At 40.8% G+C, this 24,284-nt stretch overlaps 1 protein-coding gene across 1 annotated transcript; it reads left to right on the top strand.

The window, feature by feature from the left end:
- The first annotated feature begins 10,401 nt into the window (after window positions 1-10,401).
- On the top strand, window positions 10,402-11,528 carry LOC145050352 (uncharacterized). Its single transcript, XM_078998618.1, has 3 exons — window positions 10,402-10,651; window positions 10,743-11,128; window positions 11,328-11,528. The coding sequence occupies exons 1-3, from the start codon at window positions 10,402-10,404 to the stop codon at window positions 11,526-11,528; spliced, it is 837 nt and encodes a 278-aa protein (XP_078854744.1).
- The last annotated feature ends 12,756 nt before the right edge of the window (window positions 11,529-24,284 follow it).

The following is a 24,284-nucleotide window of genomic DNA, read 5'->3' as shown; positions in this document are numbered from 1 at the left end:
TCATTTGAATTTTCATTCTCCCCCTCAAATGGCGAAGCGTATCCCTTGTCAGGTTCAGGATCCCCCCTCGGTTGGAGTTGGAATCTCCCCCTCGGTTGGAGTTGGATTCTCCCCTCGGTTGATGATTCAGTTGTATCAGATACAGATGAACCCTCCCCCTTGAATACTGAGCTGTTATTTGGAGGGTCAATTGAGGGTTGATCTTCAGTTGGTTTAGAAGGATCCTTTTCCATGTCTTTCGCAGCTTCATCGATGATCTTTTTCAGATGGTCGATTTTGTTTTCTGCTGCATTCACCTCCGAGTGTATAGCCTTTTCTGGTTCATCAAACAACTTTATGTACTCCTCAAATAAGTTGGAAATGGGAATCAAGACTTGTCCTGATTCTGGAAATATTTTTCCCATGGTATTTTCGCTAGTTTGAACCTTCTTCATATAGTTGTCATCAAAGGTTACGTAATAGGTTTCTTCAATATGTTTGGAGTGTTTATTCAAAACCCTAAAAGCCTTTGAAGTGAGTGAATAACCAAGGAAGATTCCCTCATCGACTTTAACGTCGAACTTGTTTCGGTTCTATTTGGAGTTGAAAATGAAGCACCTGGATCCGAACACATGGAAGAACTTAACATTGGGCTTTCGATTGTTCAGAATCTCATACGGAGTGATTGAGAATCGCTTGTTACGTAAGGGTTGGTTCTGAGTATAGCTTGCAGTTGCAATAACATCAACCCAAAATTATAATGGAAGAGAAGCGAAGCTCAACATGGTTCTGGCTGCCTCACATAAGGAACAATTTCGTATTTCAACAATTCCATTCTATTGTGGAGTATAGGGAGCAGAGAAGTTTTGAGATACTCCCTTTTAAGCCAGAAAGTCTTCAAACTCTTTATTCTTGAACTCAAGCCCATTATCGCTATTAATGTTCCTCACCACCTTTCGCAGCTGCAGTTCCACTTGCTTGGTAAACACCTTCAACTTGGGAGTCGCTTCTGATTTCTGTTTAAGAAAGTAAACCCAGGTGAATCGTGAAAAATCATCTACTATGACAAGTATGAACTTACTACCGCCGATTCTTTCTACAGCCGAAGGTCCACATAAGTCAATATGCAGAAGTTCAAGAGCTTCAATGATCTTGGTATTGATGCGTGTAGGATAGCTCTTTCGGTTTTGTTTGCCCATCCCACACGCTGCACACATGTGTTCCTTATCAAACTTGAGAAGAGGGATGCCTCGAACATAATCACCAAGCACCATCTTATAAATATCTTTGAAGTTCAGGTGCGATAGCCGTCGGTGCCAGAACCAACTTTCGTCAGAGTTCGCCTTTGAGAAAAGGCATATTGCTGGTTTTCCTGGAATTAGGTTGAGATTTAAAGGATACATCTCTCCATTGAGTTTAGACTTCAACAAAACTCTTTTGGATTGCTTTTCAATAATTTCTGATCCCTCATCATCGAATGAGACTTTCAGTCCTGTTCCCACAACCAATTGAGATACACTTATGAGGTTGTGCTGCAATCCTTCCACGTACGCCACTTTTCGAATTGTGAACTCTCTGTTGGTTATCATCCCATATCCTTTAATAGTTCCATAAGAGTTGTTTCCAAACTTTACACATCCACCATCCTTAAGGGACCGAAACTCCCTCAAATCTTCCTTCCTTCTTGTCATGTGACGTGAGCAGCCACTGTCTATGTACCATTCGACATCGAACTGCTCGTCACTTATAACCTACAAATTCAAGAAGATTTAGGAACCCAATGTGTCTTGGGCCCTGGTGAGTCTTTCACAGAAAAAGGAATAGCAACAGAAAGATCAACCAAATAAATTCTTTTTATTAGAGTGGTTTCGTCTTTCCTTTTGATGGTGTAAACTTTTATTTTATTTTTGTCTTGTTTAAACTGTAATGTATCAGATGTTGTTTTGTTAGTTGGTTTTGGAATATTCTTTTGAGTCCTAGGGTTAGATGACTTTTTCTTATTATTGATGTTAGAGTTTGAATCAAGCTTTCCCTTTCCTTTAACATCCTTTGCTGAATAAGGCTTTTGTCGACTGTGAGAATGACCAAAACTAGACTTTCGGTTCTCAGCCTTGGTTTTGGTACCAAAACTTGAGGTTCAGTTCTAAGATCTGGGGCTAGAACCGAGACTACATGTTCGGTTCTGAGATAAGTTAGTACTGAAACTGGGCTTTCGGTTCCGAGAATAGTAAGAGTTTGGACCGAAACTGGACTGTCGGTTGTTCTTTGACTTGTCATTTCCTTTGACATTTGTTTCTTTCTTGGAAGGAACATGTTTAGGGTTTTGAGACTGCCAAAAACGTTTTCTCTCATGCAAACTTTTCATGTATCTCTGATTTCTTTCTTGTTTCTATTCAGCCAACGTCTTTTGAGATTTATGAATATTGAAGCTTGACATCGGCTTCTCCTTGTGAGCTTCGGTTGTCTTGGAAGATACATTGGATGCTTTCTTTGATTCTTCTGGTATCTCTTTGGTTCCACTTGAGCTTGGTTTATCAAAACTTGAGGGTTTGTTGATGGGTTCAACAACGTACCTTCCCCTTACCCTCCGTGATGTTCACTCTGATAAGCTGACGGTTTCGTCTGCATTATCGATAGGGGCGGACCAGAAGTAATCAGCGCACCCTTTAGCATTGTCTGTGTCAACCAAGATTTTCAATTCTGCTGTTTGTTTTTCGGTGACACCTTTAACAACATACACTTGATTTGGCACCGTTTGAACGTTTTGATAGACCATTGCTTTCTCTTTGAGTTTCTTTGATTTGTCTTTAGACAAGCGAGCGTATTCAATCGAGTTTTCAGTTATGAGGGGTTTTTTAGTCTCATTTTCGCTCTTCAAAAACACAGAACAATCAACCACATCATCCACTGAGATATCGCTCATCTCACTTTCCTCATCAAATTCATACGTGTTTTCTACATTTATTTTATGCTCTGAACATAATTTGGCATTTGACGAGTTAAATGTTTGTATGGTCTCAGACTTAATTTTCAACCTATCATTTTCATCCAAAAGATTTTTAAGCATACATTTGTGCTCCTTGGAGTCAATAAAGGTCTCAATCTTGTCTAGTCCATATTTGTAAGTGACCGAAATGTCATCTGAAGACATTATTGATTCACATTCAGCAATTACTTCATCCTTCTTAAATTCAAGGAAGGGTAAAATAATCTTATGAATCTTTTTCCCTATTTCACAATCTAAGTGCAGTTGAGTTATATTGGTATATAAGCGTTTTGCAATCAAACAATAAACATTTTGTTGTTTCAAAAACTTTAAGGTGTGTCTTTGTAAATAAATAATCTCATCCCTAGTCCTAACTAACTCCTGCTCCTTCAGCTATATCCATGCCCTCCTTTCCTCACTCTTGGAAGACTCCCTGCTGAGTTGGTCAGTTAGGTTAGAATTCGCTAGGCGAGTTTACATGAGACTACCACTTAAGTTGGAAAATTTAAATTTTAGTTCGCTTAATTCTTCTTTATAATTAGTGATAGGAGCTTTATGTGATTCAAGGATGGTTTGTACCTTTTTGATCTATCGATCGCAGTCGTTGATCCTTTCACTCATGGGCTTGGCTGCAAAACACTTATCCTCAGTCAGGTTCGGCTCCTTATGCTCACCTTCGGTTGATCTTCCAGCAATAACCATTAGACATCTCCCATCCGAACTAGTAGCTTCCTCTCTTGCCACGTGTGCTCTTCCATGTGAGGGTTTTCTCACTTCTTCATCCTCAAAATCGGTTGACCAGACTTCAACGCCACCGAACTCATCTACATCCACATTTTCTTGCACAATCAGGGCATTCATTGAAACATTAGTTGCCTTCTTTTTCTTTATTTCTTCCAACTTTCGCATGTAATAAGCTTCATCATATTCACCATCCCTTTTCTCAGCCATCTTTCTCAGCATACAGTCCTTGGCAAAGTGGTTCCTGCCATGACAATAGTTACAATCGTACCCTAAGTCTCCCATAAGCTTTCTTTCTTTCTTTTCATCTTCCTTCTGAGAATTGTTCTTCGTCTCTTCCTTCACCTTCTTAGAACTATAGCTTCCTTGCCAGTTTTGGTTCTTATTGGCAGGAAACTTCTTTCGAGCAAACTTCTTTGGGTTTGTCACCATCAATGCGTACTCCTCATTGGTTAGCCAGAGAACCTACACCTGACACAACCTTCACTTCTTTAGTTACCATGCTTTCATGTGATTTTAAGATACCCATTAATTTCACCAGCGAGTAAGATTTAAATTGTTCATGAGCCTTTACTATTGAGACCACTTCCATCCACTCAGGTCTCAAACCATTCAAGAATGTTACTTTCTGTTCGATCTCCTTCTTCTCAATACCATGCTTCATCATCTTTCTCAGCAAATGATTGTAACCATCAAACGTCTGAAGCAGTGTCTCTTCAGGTTTTTGTGCAAATGCTCCAAACTCAGAGAGCAATATGGTTTGGATCGAATGCTCTAGATCCTCGTCGGTTGAATACAGTTCTTTCAGCCTGTCCCATATCTCTTTAGCGGTAGTCCATGAACTGACCATACGGAAGGTATTGGCTTGTAAGGCAAATCTGATCATCCTCAAGGCTTTGACATTACACAACAGCTTATCTTTTTCGTCTTGTGGTATCTTCTCTACATCCACCAAAAGATGATTATACTCTTTTTGAGTCGTCATTGTTCTATTTGTTCCAGAATGAATAAACGAACCGATCGTGATAGCTTCCCAGATGATATAACCATTATCTTCAGATCCAACTACGTAATCTTCAAAGTGATGCGCCCATACTTCGTAATCTTGGGTGTAGAGAATAGGAACCCTTGTAGTGGATCCAATGTTGTTTAAGATGTTAATGGGATTGGTTTGAGAATTGTTGTGTGACATGATGAGCTTATCCCTCGGATCAGCTAGAATCAGACTTGTAAACATGAGATTAGGGTTTTATCAAACACTAGAAAATACCATCGAATGGAAGAAGATGGCCTTAATATATTTGACAAAAATGGAAACCCTAAAGAATGATTCACACAGAAGGAATGCGTATTAGTAACACAGTCTCCCTTTCTGATACCAATTGTTGGAATGATATTCCTTAATGATCGATAGATTCAAGCAGAATAATAAAAGACAACGTAATAGATAACATAATAAAGAACACAGGAATGGTTTAACTAGAGTCGAATGATTAAACTTTAACACCTCAGAAGAGCTCGATTATGAACTTCGACTGTATAGATGTATTAGGGTTACAAAGCAACAATAATGATAATAATGACAACCGTATCTAAGGCATACATGCATGTATTATAAATAACGCAGCCCTAATCTATAATCATGGATGAACAGGCCCAATCCGGATATACAAAAACGAGCCCATGACGCAACACTAGATATGCAACACAAATATGGGTAGGTGTGGAAGGTAGTATGGGCCCATACTGAAAGCACAGGACCCATATGCGTAGCAAGGAAATCACAACCCCTAGGGCTTTGTTGGGAGTTGGTTCCCTGTTATTATATGGAATGTCTGATATCTTCTTGGCATATTTTCAGAATGGTGACTACGAGCGATTTGTGACCAGATCCGGATCGGGATCAAGAGATGGCAGTCAGGGTTGACCAGTAGTGCCCGAGACTATTAGTCAGATAAGACCAGATGAGTTGGATGCCAAGATTAGGGAGATCCTGCATGATGAGGTTGCTACACTTTTCCGGGTTCGGTTGTCGGAGATATTTGGGTCTATTAAGACCGTTATGGCCTTCGCAGCTGCAGGTGGTGGGGCCAGTCGGGCTTTTCAGTACCGGGACTTCGATAACATGAAGCCCCTGACTTTTGATGAGATTCAGGACCCGATCATAGCCATGATGTGGCTATCTGATAGAGGGATGCCTTTCCACATGTATTTGATGACGGGGTCGTATTGTGATGAGTAGAGAGCTACGGTTACTTGGTCAGGGAGATGTTCCGCGCTCGCTACATTCCGCGAGTTGATCGGGACAGTCTGACATAACAGTTTTTTGGAGTTGAGATAGGGTACAGGGTCAGTGACGGAGATCAACCGTATGTTCATTGAGAGGGCGATGTTTTTCCCGGAGTTTGCTTCCGAGCAGGCTCAGATGACTCGTTATCTGAGGAAGCTAAAGACCGACATCAGACAGTTTGTTGCTACCCAACATTGTGATACATTACTGGAGTTACAGGTTGGCGCTAGGCAGTGTGAGCTTGAGATTGACTAACGGTTGCGAGACAAGACGCAGGCCCTGACGCAGTCACAGCTTGTGCCAAAGTGGTCGAAGACTGCCAATTCTAGGTCTGAAGGCCAGCGCAGCCGCACTTGTGGGAAGTGGGAGAAGGGTCATTTTGGAGTTTGTAGATCTGGTAGTGTGTGCTGAAAGTGCGGAAAGGAGGGGCACTTTGAGAGGGATTTCCGCCAGTTAGCCCCAGTACAGGATATGAGGATTTGTTACCACTACGATAAGGTTGGTCACATGAAGCCCAATTGTCCATTGCTCACTGCCAGTCCAGCGCAAACTCCAGCGCCGACTACACTAAGGATTAATGACGGGAGTCGGGGTAGAGCAGAACCCCCGAGGGCTTAGGGACGTGCCTTTTAGCTTACAACCGAGGAGGCTAGGATAGCACTGGATGTGGTGGTTGGTATGGTTCTATCCTTTATCTTGTTGATTTTATTTATTTTATGCTTATATGTTTGTACCTATGTTAGGTACGTTCTTAGTGAACTCTCTTCCTGATCTTGTATTATTTGACTATGGAGCGATTCGGTCGACACTTTCCTATTCCCCATGATCAAGTTTATCTTCCCATGCTGCACATCCCTACTTCTTCTTAGACCCTGCAAATTAAAACAAATGTGAAAACCACATCCTGTATCGAGGACCCAAGACATAGCATGTGATGAGTTGTTAGAATGAATACTATAAATACATGCAAAAAATGGATTTATCTTCCCATCCTTGATATCTTGCAAGTACTTTGGGCAGCTTCGTTTCTAATGCCCTTTGTTGTGGCAGTAGAAGCACTCTGCATCCTTCAGGTTGGAAGAGGGAGCAGCAGGACCAACTTTGGTTCCACTTGAAGAGGTACCATCGTGAGACTTTCCCTTGTGGCTCTTAAAGGAGCCTTCCTCTTCTTTCCTTTTCCTTGCCCAATAGCCAAAACCAGGGCAGTAGTAGTAGGAGTAGATGCAACGGATTTACCTTTAAGACTACTCTCAACAGTCCTTAGCAGGACTTGAAGCTTGCTTAGAGTGAACTCCTCCTTGTTCATGTGGTGGGTCATACAAAACTAGTTATAGCGAGGAGGTAAGGAGTGTAGAATGATGTCTATGGCTAGTTCCTCATCGAAGTTAACATTTAACTTCAGCAAGCGGTCCACATACCTCTACATTTTCTGCAGGTGGCCCGTGAAAGACTCTCCGTCCTTCATTTTGGTAGTGATCATTGAAGCGATGATCTCATACCTTTCCTGCCTCGCGCTTTCATGGTATCTATCCATCAAATCTTGATGCATCTCATAGGGGTAGTAGTCCTCGTAGGACTTTTGGTGTTCGGTGGTCATCGTTGCGAGCATGATGGAGTGAACTTTCGTAGCATCTCGCTTGTGAGCCTCATAGGCAGCGATCTCCTCGGGAGTAGCAGTGTTGACATTGACTTCTTTCAGCTCCTTGTCCAGAATATACTCCTTGTCCTTGTAACGGGTGACCATTCGGATATTGCGGATCCAATCATTGAATTTGGTTCCATCAAAAATCACCCTTCCACAAAAGTTCATGAGTGAGAATGAGCCAGAAGAGGTCGATCCTGAAGCGTTGTTGTTGTTTGAAGTAGACATCTGAAATAGAAAAGTGACAAAGTTTGATTAGATAAGAATCCCCAATTAAACACCCAAATGAGAAATTAGGGCTAGGATCCAACAACATTATTTACAAATTAGAAGAGGGATACCGTAATCTAAATCACAAATAAGTTGAAGGCAAGTGAATGACGATTCACTAATTCCACCATGAAAAACGAAAAAGAAAATTAAGTTTTAAATGTATTGAAATGCCTAGATCTTTTGAGATTCATTGAACTTTTCGATGTCATGTTTAAATCTCGGTATGCCCTTTAAGTTTGGGTTACAAAAAAGGTGTGAATAACCATGCAACTATACTTGGTACCCTCAATGTCATTTACCACCTAATAAATGTGCCAGTTAACCACACACGCTCCATTGATCTATGATAAACATCGAGTCACCCTTTGCCACCATTGCTAGTCCATATTAGTGTGCCGGTTATCCATGCATGCTCCAGTAAGGACTTGAGAAGGGTACAAAGTGTAATTTCATGGAATGACATCATTTCACATTTTTCCTAAAGTAACAAAGATTGAGAATTTTATAAAAACATTTAGTTACTTAATATATTCATCATACTTTTAATGAGGAATTAGTTGCTCTTTCCTACCCATTCGGCTAACGACCCTCCACCAATCAAGGAAGCGGTGGGTGAGAGTGGACACTAATTAAACTGCCATTTTATAGGCAACAACCATATACCCCCTTATAGATCGGTTTTATGAATGAGGTTTACTAAAGGTAAGACTAGCTTAATCTTATACATATATATTTATTAATCTTTTAATATTATAATAGTATAAGGTTGAATTTTAAACTTGTAAAATTCTGGTGCTTAGAATTTAAATATTTCAAATTAAACTTTTAATCAAAAATTTAAATTCCAAAACTTGAGGGCATGCTTTGAAACTTTTCAAAACTAACTAGATCAAATTACAAATAAGTTAATTAAACAATTACTTAGTGATTATCTAAATTTGACTTAATCCAACTACATGGCAAGATAATGCAATCAAATAAATCAAATAATTAAAGATTATCATATAAGACAATAATTATCTAATTAATTTGCAATTATCTTCTATTTTGATAAGGATAATCATATCTATTTAATAAAATCAGATTTTATTAATTAAAAATGTTTTTGGTAATCATCCCAATCAAAAATAGGCCAAAGTCCCAAAAGTTTTGCTCCCCGACACTCCGACTCGCCAAGTCACTCAATGGACTCGCCGAGTTCATCTGACTCGTCGAGCTTATCTGGGGACTCGACGAGTTAAGTTGTCAGATGGCAGAATTTTCAATTTTACAAGCAATGAATAACCATACAATGCATTAAATACAATAGAAATCCGCCTATGCTTTGATACCACTGATGGGTTTTGAGCATAACATCAATCCTATGATGCACATGCAAACCCTAAAGCTTTGGATCTAGGTCTCTCTAATTGTACATGCAAATCATCCAAAGCTTATAAACCGTAAATCTATCATACAAAAATCGAAAATAACAAATAAAACAAGTTTAGATGATTACCTTGATTGTTTATTAAAGATCATGAGCTTTTGAGAATCTTAGAACCTCAAATGTTGTGCCTCTAATAGATCACAAACACCAAAGCAAGTTGGAGAACAATAGAGAGAGAGAGAGAGAGAGAGAGAGAAAGCTAAAATTGGCTCCTAGAACTCTTAGGGTTATTGTGTAGCTGAAAATTGGTAGCCAGAAGGCTCCTTATATAGTTGAGGAATTAGGGTTTCAGGCAAACACTTATCCGGTTGCTTAGGCTCTAAGAAGCCCATAAGAATCTTCTAGAAACCCTACCTTGGATGAATTGTATAGACCTTATCCCAAGAATTTGTCCACCCTATCTCTAGGGTTTCCTTACCCTACTTTTCAACTATCCAATAATTACAATATCAGTCCCTTAGCTTTAATTAATATCTTTTGATCACAAAATTAATTCCTAATTAATTCTTGACCAATACTAATTAAACAAATATGATTTATCCTTTAATATATTATTCATATAATATATTAATAAAACATAATAACCTCTTTCTCTATTATTCATCCAGTCAAGTTTCCTTGGCGTAGGAGTACACACTTGTTCAAGTTTTCAAGATTCAAAGTACATTGTTATTTAGGGGCGAAGCCCCTAAACGAACGGGGGTCCGGGGACAGTGCCCCTGGGAGCGGGGTCCAAGGGGTAGAGCCCCTGGCTGGGATCGAATTCAGAAAGTTGCCCCTTTTTTCCCTGAGATCCGTTTAATGACAGGTTTGGTAGTTTTATGACAGTTTGTAACTGTCTATTGACAATTTTCAGACAGGAATGATATATCCGTTTTTTGGTCATTTTTCTGGTACAGCTTGAAGAACATTTTCACATACATTCTCTGAATTTCATCCAATTGAGTGTTCGATTTGTACCATTGAAATACTTCAATTTGATAGTGAATCACGACTTTCAGAGAATCCAAGCAATCTATTCATCCCCTATTTACTAACAAAAATTGAAGTATTTTGTAATCATGGCAAGTGGTGATTTTGTGAAGGATATGACAAGCAAATTTGACAAATTGAACAAGTTTGAAGGGCAAGATTTTCATAGATGGCAGAAGAAGATGCACTTTCTCCTTACCACTCTGAAAGTGGTGTATGTTTTGAGTACACCAATGCCAGTCTTACTAGAATCGGTTGAAGATGAACCTTTGGAGGCAACAAGAAGGAGATCAAAGTGGGAAAAGGATGATTACATATGTCGTGGTCATATTTTCATTGGTATGTCTGACTCTCTTTTTGATATCTATCAACATTTCGAATCTGCAAAAAAAACTTTGGGATTCTCTTGAATCCAAATACATGGATGAAGATGCTTCTAGCAAGAAGTTTCTTGTCAGTAACTTTATAGGTTACAAGATGATTGACTCTGGGCCTATTATGGAACAATTCCATGAAATGTTAAGGATCCTAGGACAGTTTGCTCAACACAATCTGAAAATGGATGAAGCCATTTATGTGGCCATGATAATTGACAAAATGCCCCCTTCCTGGAAAGATTTTAAACATAATATGAAACATAACAAAGAGGAATTAACTTTGACTCAACTTGGAATTCATTTACAGATTCAAGAGTCCTTAAGGACTCAAGAACTTGATAACAATCCTAAAGGCAAGAACCAAGTTGGTTCCTCTTCTGTGAACATAGTGGAAGCAGAAAGTTCAAAGAATCCCAAGAAGTCTAATGTAAAAAAGGAGGTTTAAAGGAAAGGATGACAAGTCTTCCAACAAGAAGGCTAAGTTGGTTTGTTGGAATTGTAAAAAACTAGGTCCCTTCAAGAAATAATGTCTTCTTCGCAAAGTGAACAAGGATGGTGCTGGACCAAGTGGATCCAAGGATCCAGAAAAGCAACAAGGTTAGATTTCTGTTTCTATGCAGAATTCTAAATATATTCAGAATTATATTTCTGTTATTTCTAAAGCATTTTATGTACATGATGATGATGTTGCATGGTGGGTTGATTCGGGAGCAACAAGCAATATATGTAAAGATCTTCGTTGGTTCAAGGAATGTCAACCAATTGAACCTGGATCTGTGGTGAAAATGGGAAATGCTACAACTGAACCAATAAAGGTTGTAGGATCTGTTTTACTTTAATTTACTTCTGTAAGTGTTTGTGTTTGAACAATGTTTTATATGTACCGGGGATTCGAAAGAATCTTGTGTCTGAAATTGTTTTAAATAATTGTGGTTACAAACAAGTATTAGAAAGTGAAAAATATATCTTGTCAAGACATGGTTATTTTATGGGTTTCGGATATGTATGTAATGGAATGATTAGGCTTAATATTAATTATCCTAGTTATGATAATTCTGTTTGCATGGCTTCTTCTAGTACTAGGAATAACTCTAATAAATACGATTTATGGCATGCTAGACTAGGACACATTCATTACAAGAGATTAAAAGACATGTCAAACATGAGTTTAATTCCTGCTTTTGATATAAACAATGGAAAATGTAAAACCTGCATGTTAACCAAAATCACAAGACAACCTTTCAAAGATGTTGTTAGGGAAAGTAGGGTGCTGGAACTTATACATAGTGATTTGTGTGATTTCCATGCAACACCTTCCCAAAGAAACAAAAAGTATGTTGTTACTTTTATTGATGGTGCATCTAGATATTGTTATGTCTATTTGCTACATTCTAAGGATGAAGCACTTGATAAATTTAAAATTTATAAACAAGTTAAGCTTCATAAAAACGAATTAATAAAAATCTTGCGTACTGATAGAGATGGTGAATATTATAATCTAGTTTATTTTGAATCAACTGGAATAATACATCAAACCACAGCTCCTTATACACCTCGACAAAATGGTGTAGCTGAAAGGAAGAATAGGACTTTAAAAGTAATGGTTAATTCCATGTTGTCCTATTCTGTATTAAGTGAAAGGTTTTGGGGTGAGGGAATGTTAACTGCATGTTACATTTTGTATAGAACTCCAAATAAAAGTAGTAAGAATACTCCTTATGAACTTTGGTGTAAAAAGGTACCAAATTTGAGTTATCTTAAAGTTTGGGGTTGTAGAGCAGTTGTAAGGCTCACTGAACCCAAAAGGAAAACATTGGGTGAGAGAGGTGTAGATTGTATCTTTATTGGATATGATGAGCATTCCAAAGCATATAGATTCTATGTTATAGAATCTAATGACTCTGTGTCTTTAAACACTGTGATAGAGTCAAGCGATGCTATTGTTGATGAAGAAAGATTTACTTGTATACCTAGACCATGGGACATGATTCGTCAATCTTCTAGCAAGAGTACCGATAAACCTGAAGATGTTTCTGGTGGTGCATGTTCTGTACCTAAACCTAGGAAAAGCACAAGAGCTAGAAAAGCTAAGTCTTTTGGATCTGATTTTCAACTATATTTAGTTGAAGGAACAAGAAATGAGACTGTGTCTGAACATCAATATTGTTTTAATATTGAGGAGGATCCGAAGACTTTCAATGAAGTTATGGCTTCTAGGGATGTTCATTTATGGAAAGAGGCAATTCAGGATGAGATTGATTCTATCATGCATAACAATACTTGGGTATTGTCTGGTTTACCTCCTGGTTGCAAGGCATTAGGATGTAAATCGATCATCAAAAGAAAAATGAAGGTGGATGGCACAATTGATAAGTATAAAGCCAGATTGGTTTTCCAAGGCTTTAGACAAAAGGAAGGAATTGATTTCTTTGATACTTATGCTCCTATTGCCAGAATTTCTACTATTAGATTATTATTAGCTCTTGCAGCTATACATAATCTTCTAATTCACAAAATGGATGTGAAAACTGCATTCTTGAATGGTGACTTGGATGATGAAATATACATGAAACAACCTGAAGGGTTTGTGATGCCTGGAAATGAACACAAAGTGTGCAAATTAAAGAAATCAATATATGGTTTGAAACAAGCACCAAAACAATGGCATCAAAAGTTTGATGATGTTGTCTTGTCTAACGGTTTTGCATTAAACCAAGCAGACAAGTGTATATATATAGCAAATTTGATACTTCTGGTAAAGGAGTCATGATTTGTTTATATGTGGGTGATATGTTAATTTTTGGTACTGATTTAGAAGAAGTTAATAAAACCAAGAAATTTTTTTCATACAGTTTTGAAATGAAAGACCTGGGGGAGGCTGAGGTAATTCTTGGTATAAGAATTAAACAAGAAAGAATGGGATCTCAATTTCTCAATCTCATTACATTGAGAAGATATTGAAAAACTTTATCTTTGAGAATTGTTCTCATGTTAGCACTCCGCCTATAGATCCTAGTCTCATGCTTTTACCAAATAGAGGATCTATAGTGTCTCAACTTGAATATTCTAGGGCTATTGGTTGTCTAATGTATGACATGGTTAGTACTAGGCCTGATATAGCATATGCTATGGGAAGGCTTAGTAGATATACTAGTAATCCTAGTTCACATCATTGGCAAGCTGTGAGTAGAGTATTCAAGTACTTGAAAGGGACCATGAATTATGGTTTAACTTATAGTGGATATCCTTTTGTTTTGGAAGGTTATTCAGATGCCAACTGGATTAACAACTTAGAGGATGAATCCTCTACAAGTGGTTGGGTGTTTCTTTTTGGAGGAGGTGCCATTTCGTGGGAATCTAAGAAACAAACTTGTATTACTAACTCAACCATGGAGTCTGAGTTTTTTGCATTGTCTGCTACTGGTAAAGAAGCTGAGTGGTTAAGGAATTTGAATTATGAAATTCCATTATGGCCGAAACCGATATCTACCATTTCTATTAGATGTTATAGTGTTGCAACCTTGGATAAGGCTTATAGTCAAGTGTACAATGAAAAGTCTAGACAATTAGGTGTTAGACATAGCATGATTCGTGAGCTCATCATGTCTGGTGTGATATCTATAGAGTTTGTAAGAACTCATTTGAATTTAGCCGATCATCTAATTAAAGGGTTAGCAAGAGATCTTGTGCACAAGACAGCTATAGGGATGGGTTTAAACTCCACTTAAAATCTTTTATATTAAGATACCCAATTCCCATCTAATGCAATATTAGATATTGAATTCAATATGGAAAGCTTGATATTTGAAGATTAGAACACATTTTTATAATCATCCCAAGGTATGTGTTCAGTACTGCAAGTTAAGGAGGTTGAAAATTTATTTCTTAATAGTTCTTTGAAAAATTGCATTTGCAGGTGCAAGAATAAAAGAACTACCTATATAAGCATGAATTTTAGCTGCTTGAAGAAGTTGGGACTTGGCTTTGATATGCTTATAGAAGGATGTGACACAAGCTAGTAAAATATAGTGTCAAGTTAGAAATTATGATAATGTAAACTGGTGTGTGTATTATCTTCATGTATTTACTTTGAATAGAAAGGGTTCAATCCTTAGTGACACCCTGATATTCGAATATCTGGATTGAGTAATATACTAATATGAAATTCAATCATCACGACATTTCATTTATGCATCCGTTTGTTTTTGTTTACGTTTTGTTTTAAGTTTAATTAGGATTACACTTAAATGGGGGAGGTTTGCTGGTGATTTTATATCATCAATATTATTTAAGTGTAATAGGATTAAATTTGTTGACCAAAAGTGATCTTGTTGAATATTGAACAAGTTAGGATGGTGTAGGATTGCACACTTGTTCAAGTTTTCAAGATTCAAAGTACATTGTTATTTAGGGCCGAAGCCCCTAAACGAATGGGGGTCCGGGGGCAGCCCCCCAGGCGGGGTCCAAGGGGCAGAGCCCCTTGGTTGGGATCGAGTTATATTCTCAGATAGGAATGATAATTCCGTTTTTTGGTCATTTTTCTGGTACATCTTGAAGAACATTTTCACATACATTCTCTGAATTTCATCCAATTGAGTGTTAGATTTGTACCATCGAAATACTTCAATTTGATAGTGAATCACGACTTTCAGAGAATCCAAGCAATTTATTCATCCCTTATTTTCTAACACAAATGATGCTAAATAATAGATGACTCTTGATTTTATATAAATACTTATATGCTTGCAATTATATTTGATCATAACAGTTGTTCTAAAAAATAATAAAAAAATTTGATCACAACATTAATAGTGCCTTAAATTGAGAAAAAAAAGTTTGAAAAAGGCCAAGAAGCCAGAAAAAATAGCTCTGTCCGCAAAAGATTAGCATGTACTGCCTGAATGTCCAAAAGGGTTACTTTCCACCCAATACTTGGTGTTACATTCAATTATTGCTTGCTAAATTTATGCCCAGGTATAATTTGATCAATCTTGTCGGTATAATGAGGTGTTGCCTCATCATGCATGCACCACCCCAGTTTCTGCCCAAAAAACTTAATTACCGGTATATCCTTCACACAACATTCTAAACATAAACAGACATCTTGAAACATATTCCCAGTATTGACAATGACTTGGATATGTTACTTCAGCTTAAGTTGTCCCAAGCTAACAAGGTGCAACTATCACTAGGGTTTCCTCACTTTAGACCCTCCACCATTGCTGGAAAATGCCTGCAACATTCATAACATGTACATTACGTACGCTAAATGGAAGAAAATTTATTGGTTGTTTTGTTTTATTTTAAGAGACAAAATGCACAATGAAGCTAGACTATTTTGAATTCTTGACATGCTTTGTCGGTCAATAGATCTTGAAGCATTGAATAAAACACATTTTGAACGCATTCTCCCAATAGGATTGATAAATGATAGTAATTTGTACATTTGAAAAAAAAGAGTTTACACCTAAATGGACTTAGTGGACCTAATATGTTACCGGTCAATGGTCTTCAACCAACCAATATATTCACGGGTATTAGATACCTAGACATTAAGCTTCCCCTTCACAATTCGTTGTGCAGTATCACAAACCAAATACTTTGATTCCACGCTCATAACAATCACATACAATAGACTTAACAGCACAACCACTGCAAAATCCGCCATTGTCAAGGGTGAAGCTCAATTCATCACCACCAACCTCTTTATATATTCAATAAGCAAACAAGAAGCAAAATGTTTTGGAAAGACAATCCAGTAAAAGGAGACAAAATTTCTTGTTTGATGCTTGGTTAACTAAACAACATCAAAAGGTGAACGTGACAAATAAAATTAGTTTTCCTCAAAGTACTAATCCAAAATAAGGGTTTATGCAATGAACATTAAAAAATGAAAGTGGATGTTAGCATGTGTGAATGAAAAGATGAATAGGAAAATGAAGAATGTAACATACCAATTTCAGGAGTGTAAATACAGGGTTCAAAGTGTAAGTATGAAAGGAGAACTCGGCGAGTCCATGGGTGGACTCAGTGAGTAGGGTCGCGACTTGGTCGCGTGTTAAGTGGACTACTCGGCGAGTCGGAGGCTGGACTCGGCGAGTAGGCGCTGAGTGCAGAAAACCCTAAACCCGGAGGATGAGCCCTATTTAAAGGACATTATACCCTCTCCCCCAGCCTCTTTACCCCCTATAGAAGTCCAGAAAGCGCTGAGGCACGATTTTGAGGGATTAGAGTGCATTTGGAGCTTGGAGAAGTGATTGTTGAAGAAATCTTAAAGGAGAGAAGAGACTTGGGTCAAAGGGCTTTGCAAGGATTCGGATTAATCTTCTCTTGGAGCTTCCTTTTGAGGTATTATTTCATTGTTTGAGCTGCTATTATCTAGATTCATCATTTTGGAGGTGTTAGAGATCATATCTTTTGATGTATTGGAGTTTAGAGGTTAGATCTGAGGTTGCTACCTCAGATCTGGAATGGAAAAGGTTTAGAATGCATAAAAGTCCCTGCTTTTGAGTGATTGGTGGAGCTATCTTGTCCCAAGCCCAAACCCTAGAGTGAAAATGCCTAGATCTCCTTGGATTCACGTAAATTTTGCCACTTTACGTGATGGATGGCCTTAGGAAGGGTAGATCTATGGTTTGGATCATTTGCATGGCTTGGAAAGCCTCGGTATGGATTCAGACCCGGTTGTACTCGGCGAGTCACATGGGTAGACGCGGCGAGTTGCTTGAAGATAGGCTGGAACTCGGCGAGTTGGAAGAACAACTCGACGAGTTGGATGAAGATGGCCTGGAACTCGGCGAGTTGGAAGAACAACTCGGCGAGTAGGTTGAAGATAGCCTTAGACTCGACGAGTCTGTTCTTGGACTCGGCGAGTCTTGTCGAAGAGTCCCAATCTTTTCTGGTTGAGCCGAGAATCGGTGAGTCAAGGGATAACTCGGTGAGTTATGTGCGAGTGGACTCAGAGTTATTGGACTCGGTGAGTCTCGGGGTGACTCGGCGAGTTGGGTCGCGGATTGAAGGAAATGTTGGGCATGGGGACTCGGCGAGTCATTGGGTTGACTCGACGAGTAGAGTCAGTCAGGGGTTGACTTTGACTTTGACCAAGGGTTGACCAGTTGTCTTCCAGGGGTAATTTGGTAATTATTTGTAATTATTGAGTTCAGTGCTTTGGTGTTGTTCAGTGGAGGAGTTCGTGTCGGAGTTTGGAGCAGCGGGATCTTATCTTTTCAGCCGGCAGTTTCGAAGTGAGTTATCCTCACTATATCAACAAGGTCTACGGCACCAAGGCCGACCCTTTATCGGATTGAGATCCGGGTATTGTTGTTATGTGACTGCTTTGATATGTTTGCATCCCGGTAGTTAGGATGGTATATGTTAGAGACCTGGTTGAGGTCGGTATCCTGTTCTGTAGGGTAATGCTATGCTAAGTGACCAGTTGGGTAGGTATCCTGGTTAGGATGATGATATGTTATGTGAACTGCTTGATCGGGTTGTTGACTGTTAATTGTTATATGACTGTATGTTTATGTGCACATGGTTGTTTGGACTGGGGTTGGGTTGAGGCAGGTCCTGCTTTGTGTTGTAGGCCAAGATACCCAGGGCGGACCGGTTGTCCCGACGCCCCAACGAGTGATCCGGATAGGCTGTATGCCTCAAGAGGGCGGACTAGACGTGCCGAGGCTCGGAGAGTGGACCAGGCCGACTGAAGGCCCGGTGCGGGCGGACCAGTCATACTGTAGACTCAGAGAGTGGACCGGGTGGATTGAAGGCCCGGTGCGGGCGGACCAACCACACTGCAGACTCGAGGTATATAAATAGACTTGGAGGGTGGACTAGGTGGACTGTTGGCCGGTGCGGCGGACTAGTCACACAGTAGACCCGAGGTACATGGCTGTTCTGTGATCGGATATGTTATGGCATGATATGTGTGTATGGTATATGTGGTTGGTATTTTGGGGATATCCCACTAAGCTTTCAGGATTACAGTTGTGGTTTTATGTTTTTCAGGTACTTTAGGAGACTGTGGGAAGGTGAAGGCGTGATCGTACCGCTCCTCATGATTTTGTTGTAATGTGATTCTGGGAATACTCTAGATGAATTGTATTGAAAACCTTTTTGTAATAATTTAATGGAATCGGGTTGTTTATGAAAAATTTAAATTGGTCGGAATTTTTCGGTCATTACAAGTTGGTATCAGAGCCTTGGTTTGAGTGAATTGGTGGAACACTCATGTAACTCTAGTCTCAAATCGAGGAGAGTTCTCAAAAGAGAATTTAAGATGGTTTTCAAAATGAGTAAAGGAGGACGCGGAGGTACGATCAGCCGGAGCCAGTAAATAACCCCAAAATACCATACATGATATTTGTTTTTGAGCTTTGATAGAATAGCATGCTAGTGCTAGGCTAAGAATCTACAGGATTTCATGATAATGTTGCCTGATTTTGATGCCTGTTAGCCTAGGGTTTCCTTGTGGGAGATTTCCAGTATTCCCTGAGTAGTGAGGGTTAAGCGTTTGTTATGCATGTTTTCACTAGGGTGTTGTGGTAGTACTTCATACAAATATGGGTAGGTGTGGAAGGTAGTATGGGCCCGTACTACTGAAAGCACAGGACCCATACGCGTATCAGGGAAACCATGACCTCTAGGGTTGGGTTGAGAGTTGGTTTCCGGGTTAGTGCGAAGTGTCTGAGATTTTGTGGTGTTTTTCAGTATGGAGATTCCGAGGCATGCGGGGAGTGGATCCGGGTCAGGATCGGGAGCAGGAGAGGGAGTTCCGGGCGGGTCAGTGCCGCCCGAGGTTATTGGTCAAATGAGCACATGCGAGTTGGATGCGAGGATTCGTGAGATCCTGCGTGATGCGATTGCTGCGTTGTTCCGGGCTGATTTGTCGGAACTGTTTGGGTCGATCAAGACTGCTATTGTTGAGTATTCTGATGAGCGCTATGCAGCTCTCACAAAGACGGCTGCCACGGCGGCTACAACGGCTGTAGCAGCGGCAGGGGGAGGAGCTGGTCGGGGTTTTCAAGACTTCGATAATACGAAGCCTCCCACCTTTGATGGAGTTCAGGACCCGATTGTTGCTATGAGATGGTTATCGGACGTGGAGGGGCGTTTCTTCACGTGTTCATGCCCTACTGATCAGAGGGTGAGGTGTGCTCTGAACCTGTTAAGGCTCGGGGCGAAGGGTTGGTGGAGATTGACCACGGGGTCATATTTGGATGCGTAGAGGGCTGCGGTTTCATGGGATCAGTTCAGAGAGATGTTCAGCACTTGTTATTTTCCGCGAGTTGAGAGAGAGAGAGAGAGATTGGCTCAGGAGTTCCTTGAGCTGAACCAGGGTTCGGAGTCGGTGACTGAGATCACCAGGATGTTCACTGAGAGGGCAATGTTCTGCCCTGAGTTCGCTTCGGAGCAGGCTCAGATGTCTCGATATCTGAGCATGCTCAAGAGGGATATCAGACAGTTTGTGTCTACGCAAAGGTGTGAGACTTTGTTGGAGTTGCAGGAGGCCGCCAGGCGGCGTGAGTTAGAGATTGAGTTGCAGTTACATGAGCTGAGGCAGGCTCCGGTGCAGTCGCATTCGGTGCCGAAATGGTCTAAGACTGTTGATTCTAGGGAGGGAGATCAGAGCAGCCACGCTTGTGGGAAGTGTGGGAGGAGTCACACCGGAGTTTGTAGGTCCGGTGGTGTGTGTCGCAAGTGTGGAAAGGAGGGGCACTATGCGAGGGACTGTCGGCAGTCAGCGCCGGTTCGGGATTTGAGGATTTGCTATCATTGTCATCAGGTTGGACACTTGAGGGTCAACTGTCCACATCTTGCTGTAGGACCGGTGTAGGCTCTAGCACCGGCCACTTTGAGGATCACAAGTGGAAGTTAGGGTGGAGCAGAGCCCCCAAGGGCTCAGGGTCGTGCTTTTCTGCTTACATCAGAGGAGGTCAGAGCAGTGGCGGATGCAGCTGCGGGTATGTTTCTTTCTTGATGTCTTGTTATCTTGTGATTATTGTGGAGTATTGTTTATATGCTAGTCTCTTTGTGTGGTTTTCGGTGTGGTATTCGTTGTTCTTTGAGAGTTATGGTATGATTATGGGTTAGTGATGGGAATTTTGTTGGTTATCATTTGTGGGGTTTATTAGTGGGAATTTGGCGTTGGTCTGAATGCCGGATAGCATCTGCCTTCTGAGGAGTGGTTAACTGCAGATTGAGTTTCTTTTGAGCGCCATGATCAGTGTAGAAATGTGATTTTTGCGAAGGTTGTTTATGCTTGCGGGGCGCAGTTCGCATGTAAGTGTTTGTGTTATGAAGGGTGTTGAGGGAGGTCGGTGATGGCGATCGGTGGTTGTTAGTCAATACTATAAGTGGGGGAGGATTGGATAATTCTCCAGAAGATCGATGAGCATTGGAGGTTGTTTAGCTACTTGGGATACAACAGTGTTCTGTCAGCCAAGAGGGAAGGATGGTATTAGTAAGTGGCAAGCATGCGGGGCGGGATACAGACCTAGGGCATTTGATTGTAGAGGGCCTGGGATCAGGCAGGGATTTAGTATGTATGATGGAGATAGAGTTCGGAACCCCTAGAGGGCTAGAACAGTATGCATGGGAAGGTTTCCCGGAGAGATAACTCGGAATGATGGATGCTAGTTGAGTGGTCCGGACAGATTGAAGGCCGGTAGGCGCACCAGTTAGGCCGAAGGCTCGGAGAACGGTCCAGCCAGGCTGAAGGCCCTGGAGGGCGGTCCAGATTGGCTGAAGGTTCTAAGAGTGGTCCAGATTGACTGAAGGCCTGGTAAGGTGGTCCGGTCATGCTGAAGACTCTGCAGGTATCATTAGACCGGTTCGAGGAAAGGGATTTTGTTTGTTGCGATGTGTTAGAATTAGAAGGTCTGGCCCCGGGTATTGATCTTGATTAGTGGAGATGGTGCATGGACTCGAGAGCCCTTGCGAGCAGATTCAAAGCATGTGTGTTGCATGGATAGCGGTTATGCTATAAAGGGGTGGTGTAGCGTTCGGTGAGCACCGTGGAACTTGTCATGGTGACAAGGCGGCAAAAGTGGATTCCTTGGTAAGGAAAGAGGGAGGAATGTAGTTCCGGAGGGGAGTGTAAATTCAACGAAAGTGAAAGGAGCAGCGGAAAGTTATGATTGGAGTGGTCCAATTGTGGTCATTGAGCAACACGATTGCGGCGGTGGTATGGGATGACATCATGTTGGGATGTTTGCTGAGGTCGCGGGAAGAATTCCTCGGGTATAGAGCCAAGAGTCTCAGAATGGATGCAGGGATGGAGTCTTGGACTCCCGATTTGATTATGGTCAAGGAATTGTGTATGTAGTGGTGGTTCTTCGTGGGGGAGGTTGGAGGTGTCGTCTGTGTGACGGGTTTTCCCTAATCCGAGAGTACTAGAGCTAGTGCAGCATGTGCTTGTGATTGTAAGAAGAGGACTCATGGAAGTTGCTCTGAGGCTGAGGAGTGTGTCTTCCTGTCAAGCATGGAATGGAAAGGGTTGGACTCGGATCGGGAATCCGGTGGTTCATGGTTATTTCTAGCTCATATGGGTCGAGCGATTATTGTGATTTGGAGCAGTGATGCATCATGGATAGTACTCAATTGTTAAGTGTGGTTATCAGAGGGTAAAGTCGGTGGCCAGCTTGAGACGGTGGTCAATACACCGCAAGAAAGGAGAAATTGAATTCGAGTTTCGATGGTTGTGCCTTGAGGAACCTGGTCTGGTTAATGCCAAGTGGTGCGTTGCGGGAGTAGCTCAAAAGTCGAGTTGTTGCAGTCTTCGAGGGCGAAGCCTAATTTAAGTGGGGGAGAATTGTAATATCCCAATATCAGGAGTGTAAATAAAAGGTTCAAAGTGTAAGTATGAAAGGAGAACTCGGCGAGTCCATGGGTGGACTCGGCGAGTAGGGTCGTGACTTGGTCGCGTGTTAAGTGGACTACTCGGCGAGTCGGAGGCTGGCCTCGGCAAGTAGGCGCTGAGTGGAGAAAACCCTAAACTCGGAGGATGAGCCCTATTTAAAGGACATTATTCCCTCTCCCCTAGCCTCTTTACCCCCTGTAGAAGTCCAGAAAGCCCTGAGGCACGATTTTGAGGGATTAGAGTGCATTTGGAGCTTGGAGAAGTGATTGTTGAAGAAGTCGTGAAGGAGAAGAGACTTGGGTCAAAGGGCTTTGCAAGGATTCGGATTAATCTTCTCTTGGAGCTTCCTTTTGAGGTATTATTTCATTGTTTGAGCTGCTATTATCTAGATTCATCATTTTGGAGGTGTTAGAGATCATATCTTTTGATGTATTGGAGTTTAGAGGTTAGATCTGAGGTTGCTACCTTAGATCTGGAATGGAAAAGGGTTAGAATGCATAAAAGTCCCTGCTTTTGAGTGATTGGTGGAGCTATCTTTGTCCCAAGCCCAAACCCTAGAGTGAAAATGCTCAGATCTCCTTGGATTCACGTAAAGTTTTCCACTTTACGTGATGGATGGCCTTAGGAAGGGTAGATCTATGCTTTGGATCATCTGCATGGTTGGAAAGCCTCGTGTATGGATTTAGACCCGGTGGTACTCGGCGAGTCACATGGGTAGACTCGGCGAGTTGCTTGAAGATAGGCTGGAACTCGGCGAGTTGGAAGAACAACTCGGCGAGTAGGTTGAAGATAGCCTTAGACTCGACGAGTCTGTTCTTGGACTCAGTGAGTCTTGTCGAAGAGTCGCAATCTTTTCTGGTTGAGCCGAGAATCGGTGAGTCAAGGGATGACTCGTTGAGTTGTGTGCGAGTGGACTCAGAGTTGTTGGACTCGGCGAGTCTCGGGGTGTAACGCCTGTGTTTCCGGGCTTGCCATATTTAGCAATATAATAGTCTAGGTTAACCTTTATAACCCGTTTTGAAATAATAAGAATGTATTATTTGAGTATTATGTGTTTTGTGCTTAATTGCTTAATTATGTGGTCTGATTAATTAAGAATAAAAAAAATAAGCATCAAAAATTAAGTGTAAAATAAACTTAATATCTTTGGTTAATGTTGTAGTAGTCGAAACGAGGTTTCCGAATATATATAGAACACCCAAATCTGACTTCGTATGAGGAAGTTATGATTTATCGAAGTTCCGGCTTAGCGGTATACAGCCTGAAATACTCGAATTGAGATCGAGCGGTTGTTAGCCGAAGCAATCTAAATGAGAATCGAAGATCTCGTTGTTGGTATCAAAGCGATAAAAAGTTAGGCGAGAACGGACGTCAAACGAAGAAGTTATGAATTTATAACGAAAGTTTCTGTCGCGGCCTATTAAAAATAATTAATAAAAATAAAGTCAAAATTAGCCGACGGAGTCTAAATGAAAGTCGTAGAGCATGGTCTCACCTTCGCGTGGATATAAAGAACGTCGAAAACGGAGTTCGTATGAAGAAGTTATGAATTTCCGAAGTTTATTAATTATTTTGTATTTATTTTTAATTCAAAATTCGGAAGCATTATCCGAACGAGTCATTGATCTGATCCGAGGTACGCGCCGCGTACTCGAGTACGCCCCGCGTACTCCGAGGGTGTCGACATCGCAGCAAGTGGCTTCGGATGACGCATGCGCTTACGAACATTGGAGCA

Source organism: Lactuca serriola, chromosome 5 (genome assembly GCF_051521515.1).
Source record: "Lactuca serriola cultivar US96UC23 chromosome 5, Lser_US96UC23_V15, whole genome shotgun sequence".
Lineage (NCBI taxonomy): Eukaryota > Viridiplantae > Streptophyta > Magnoliopsida > Asterales > Asteraceae > Lactuca > Lactuca serriola.
The sequence above is the reverse complement of the archived record's forward strand: the minus strand, read 5'-3'. Positions and strand labels throughout refer to the sequence as shown.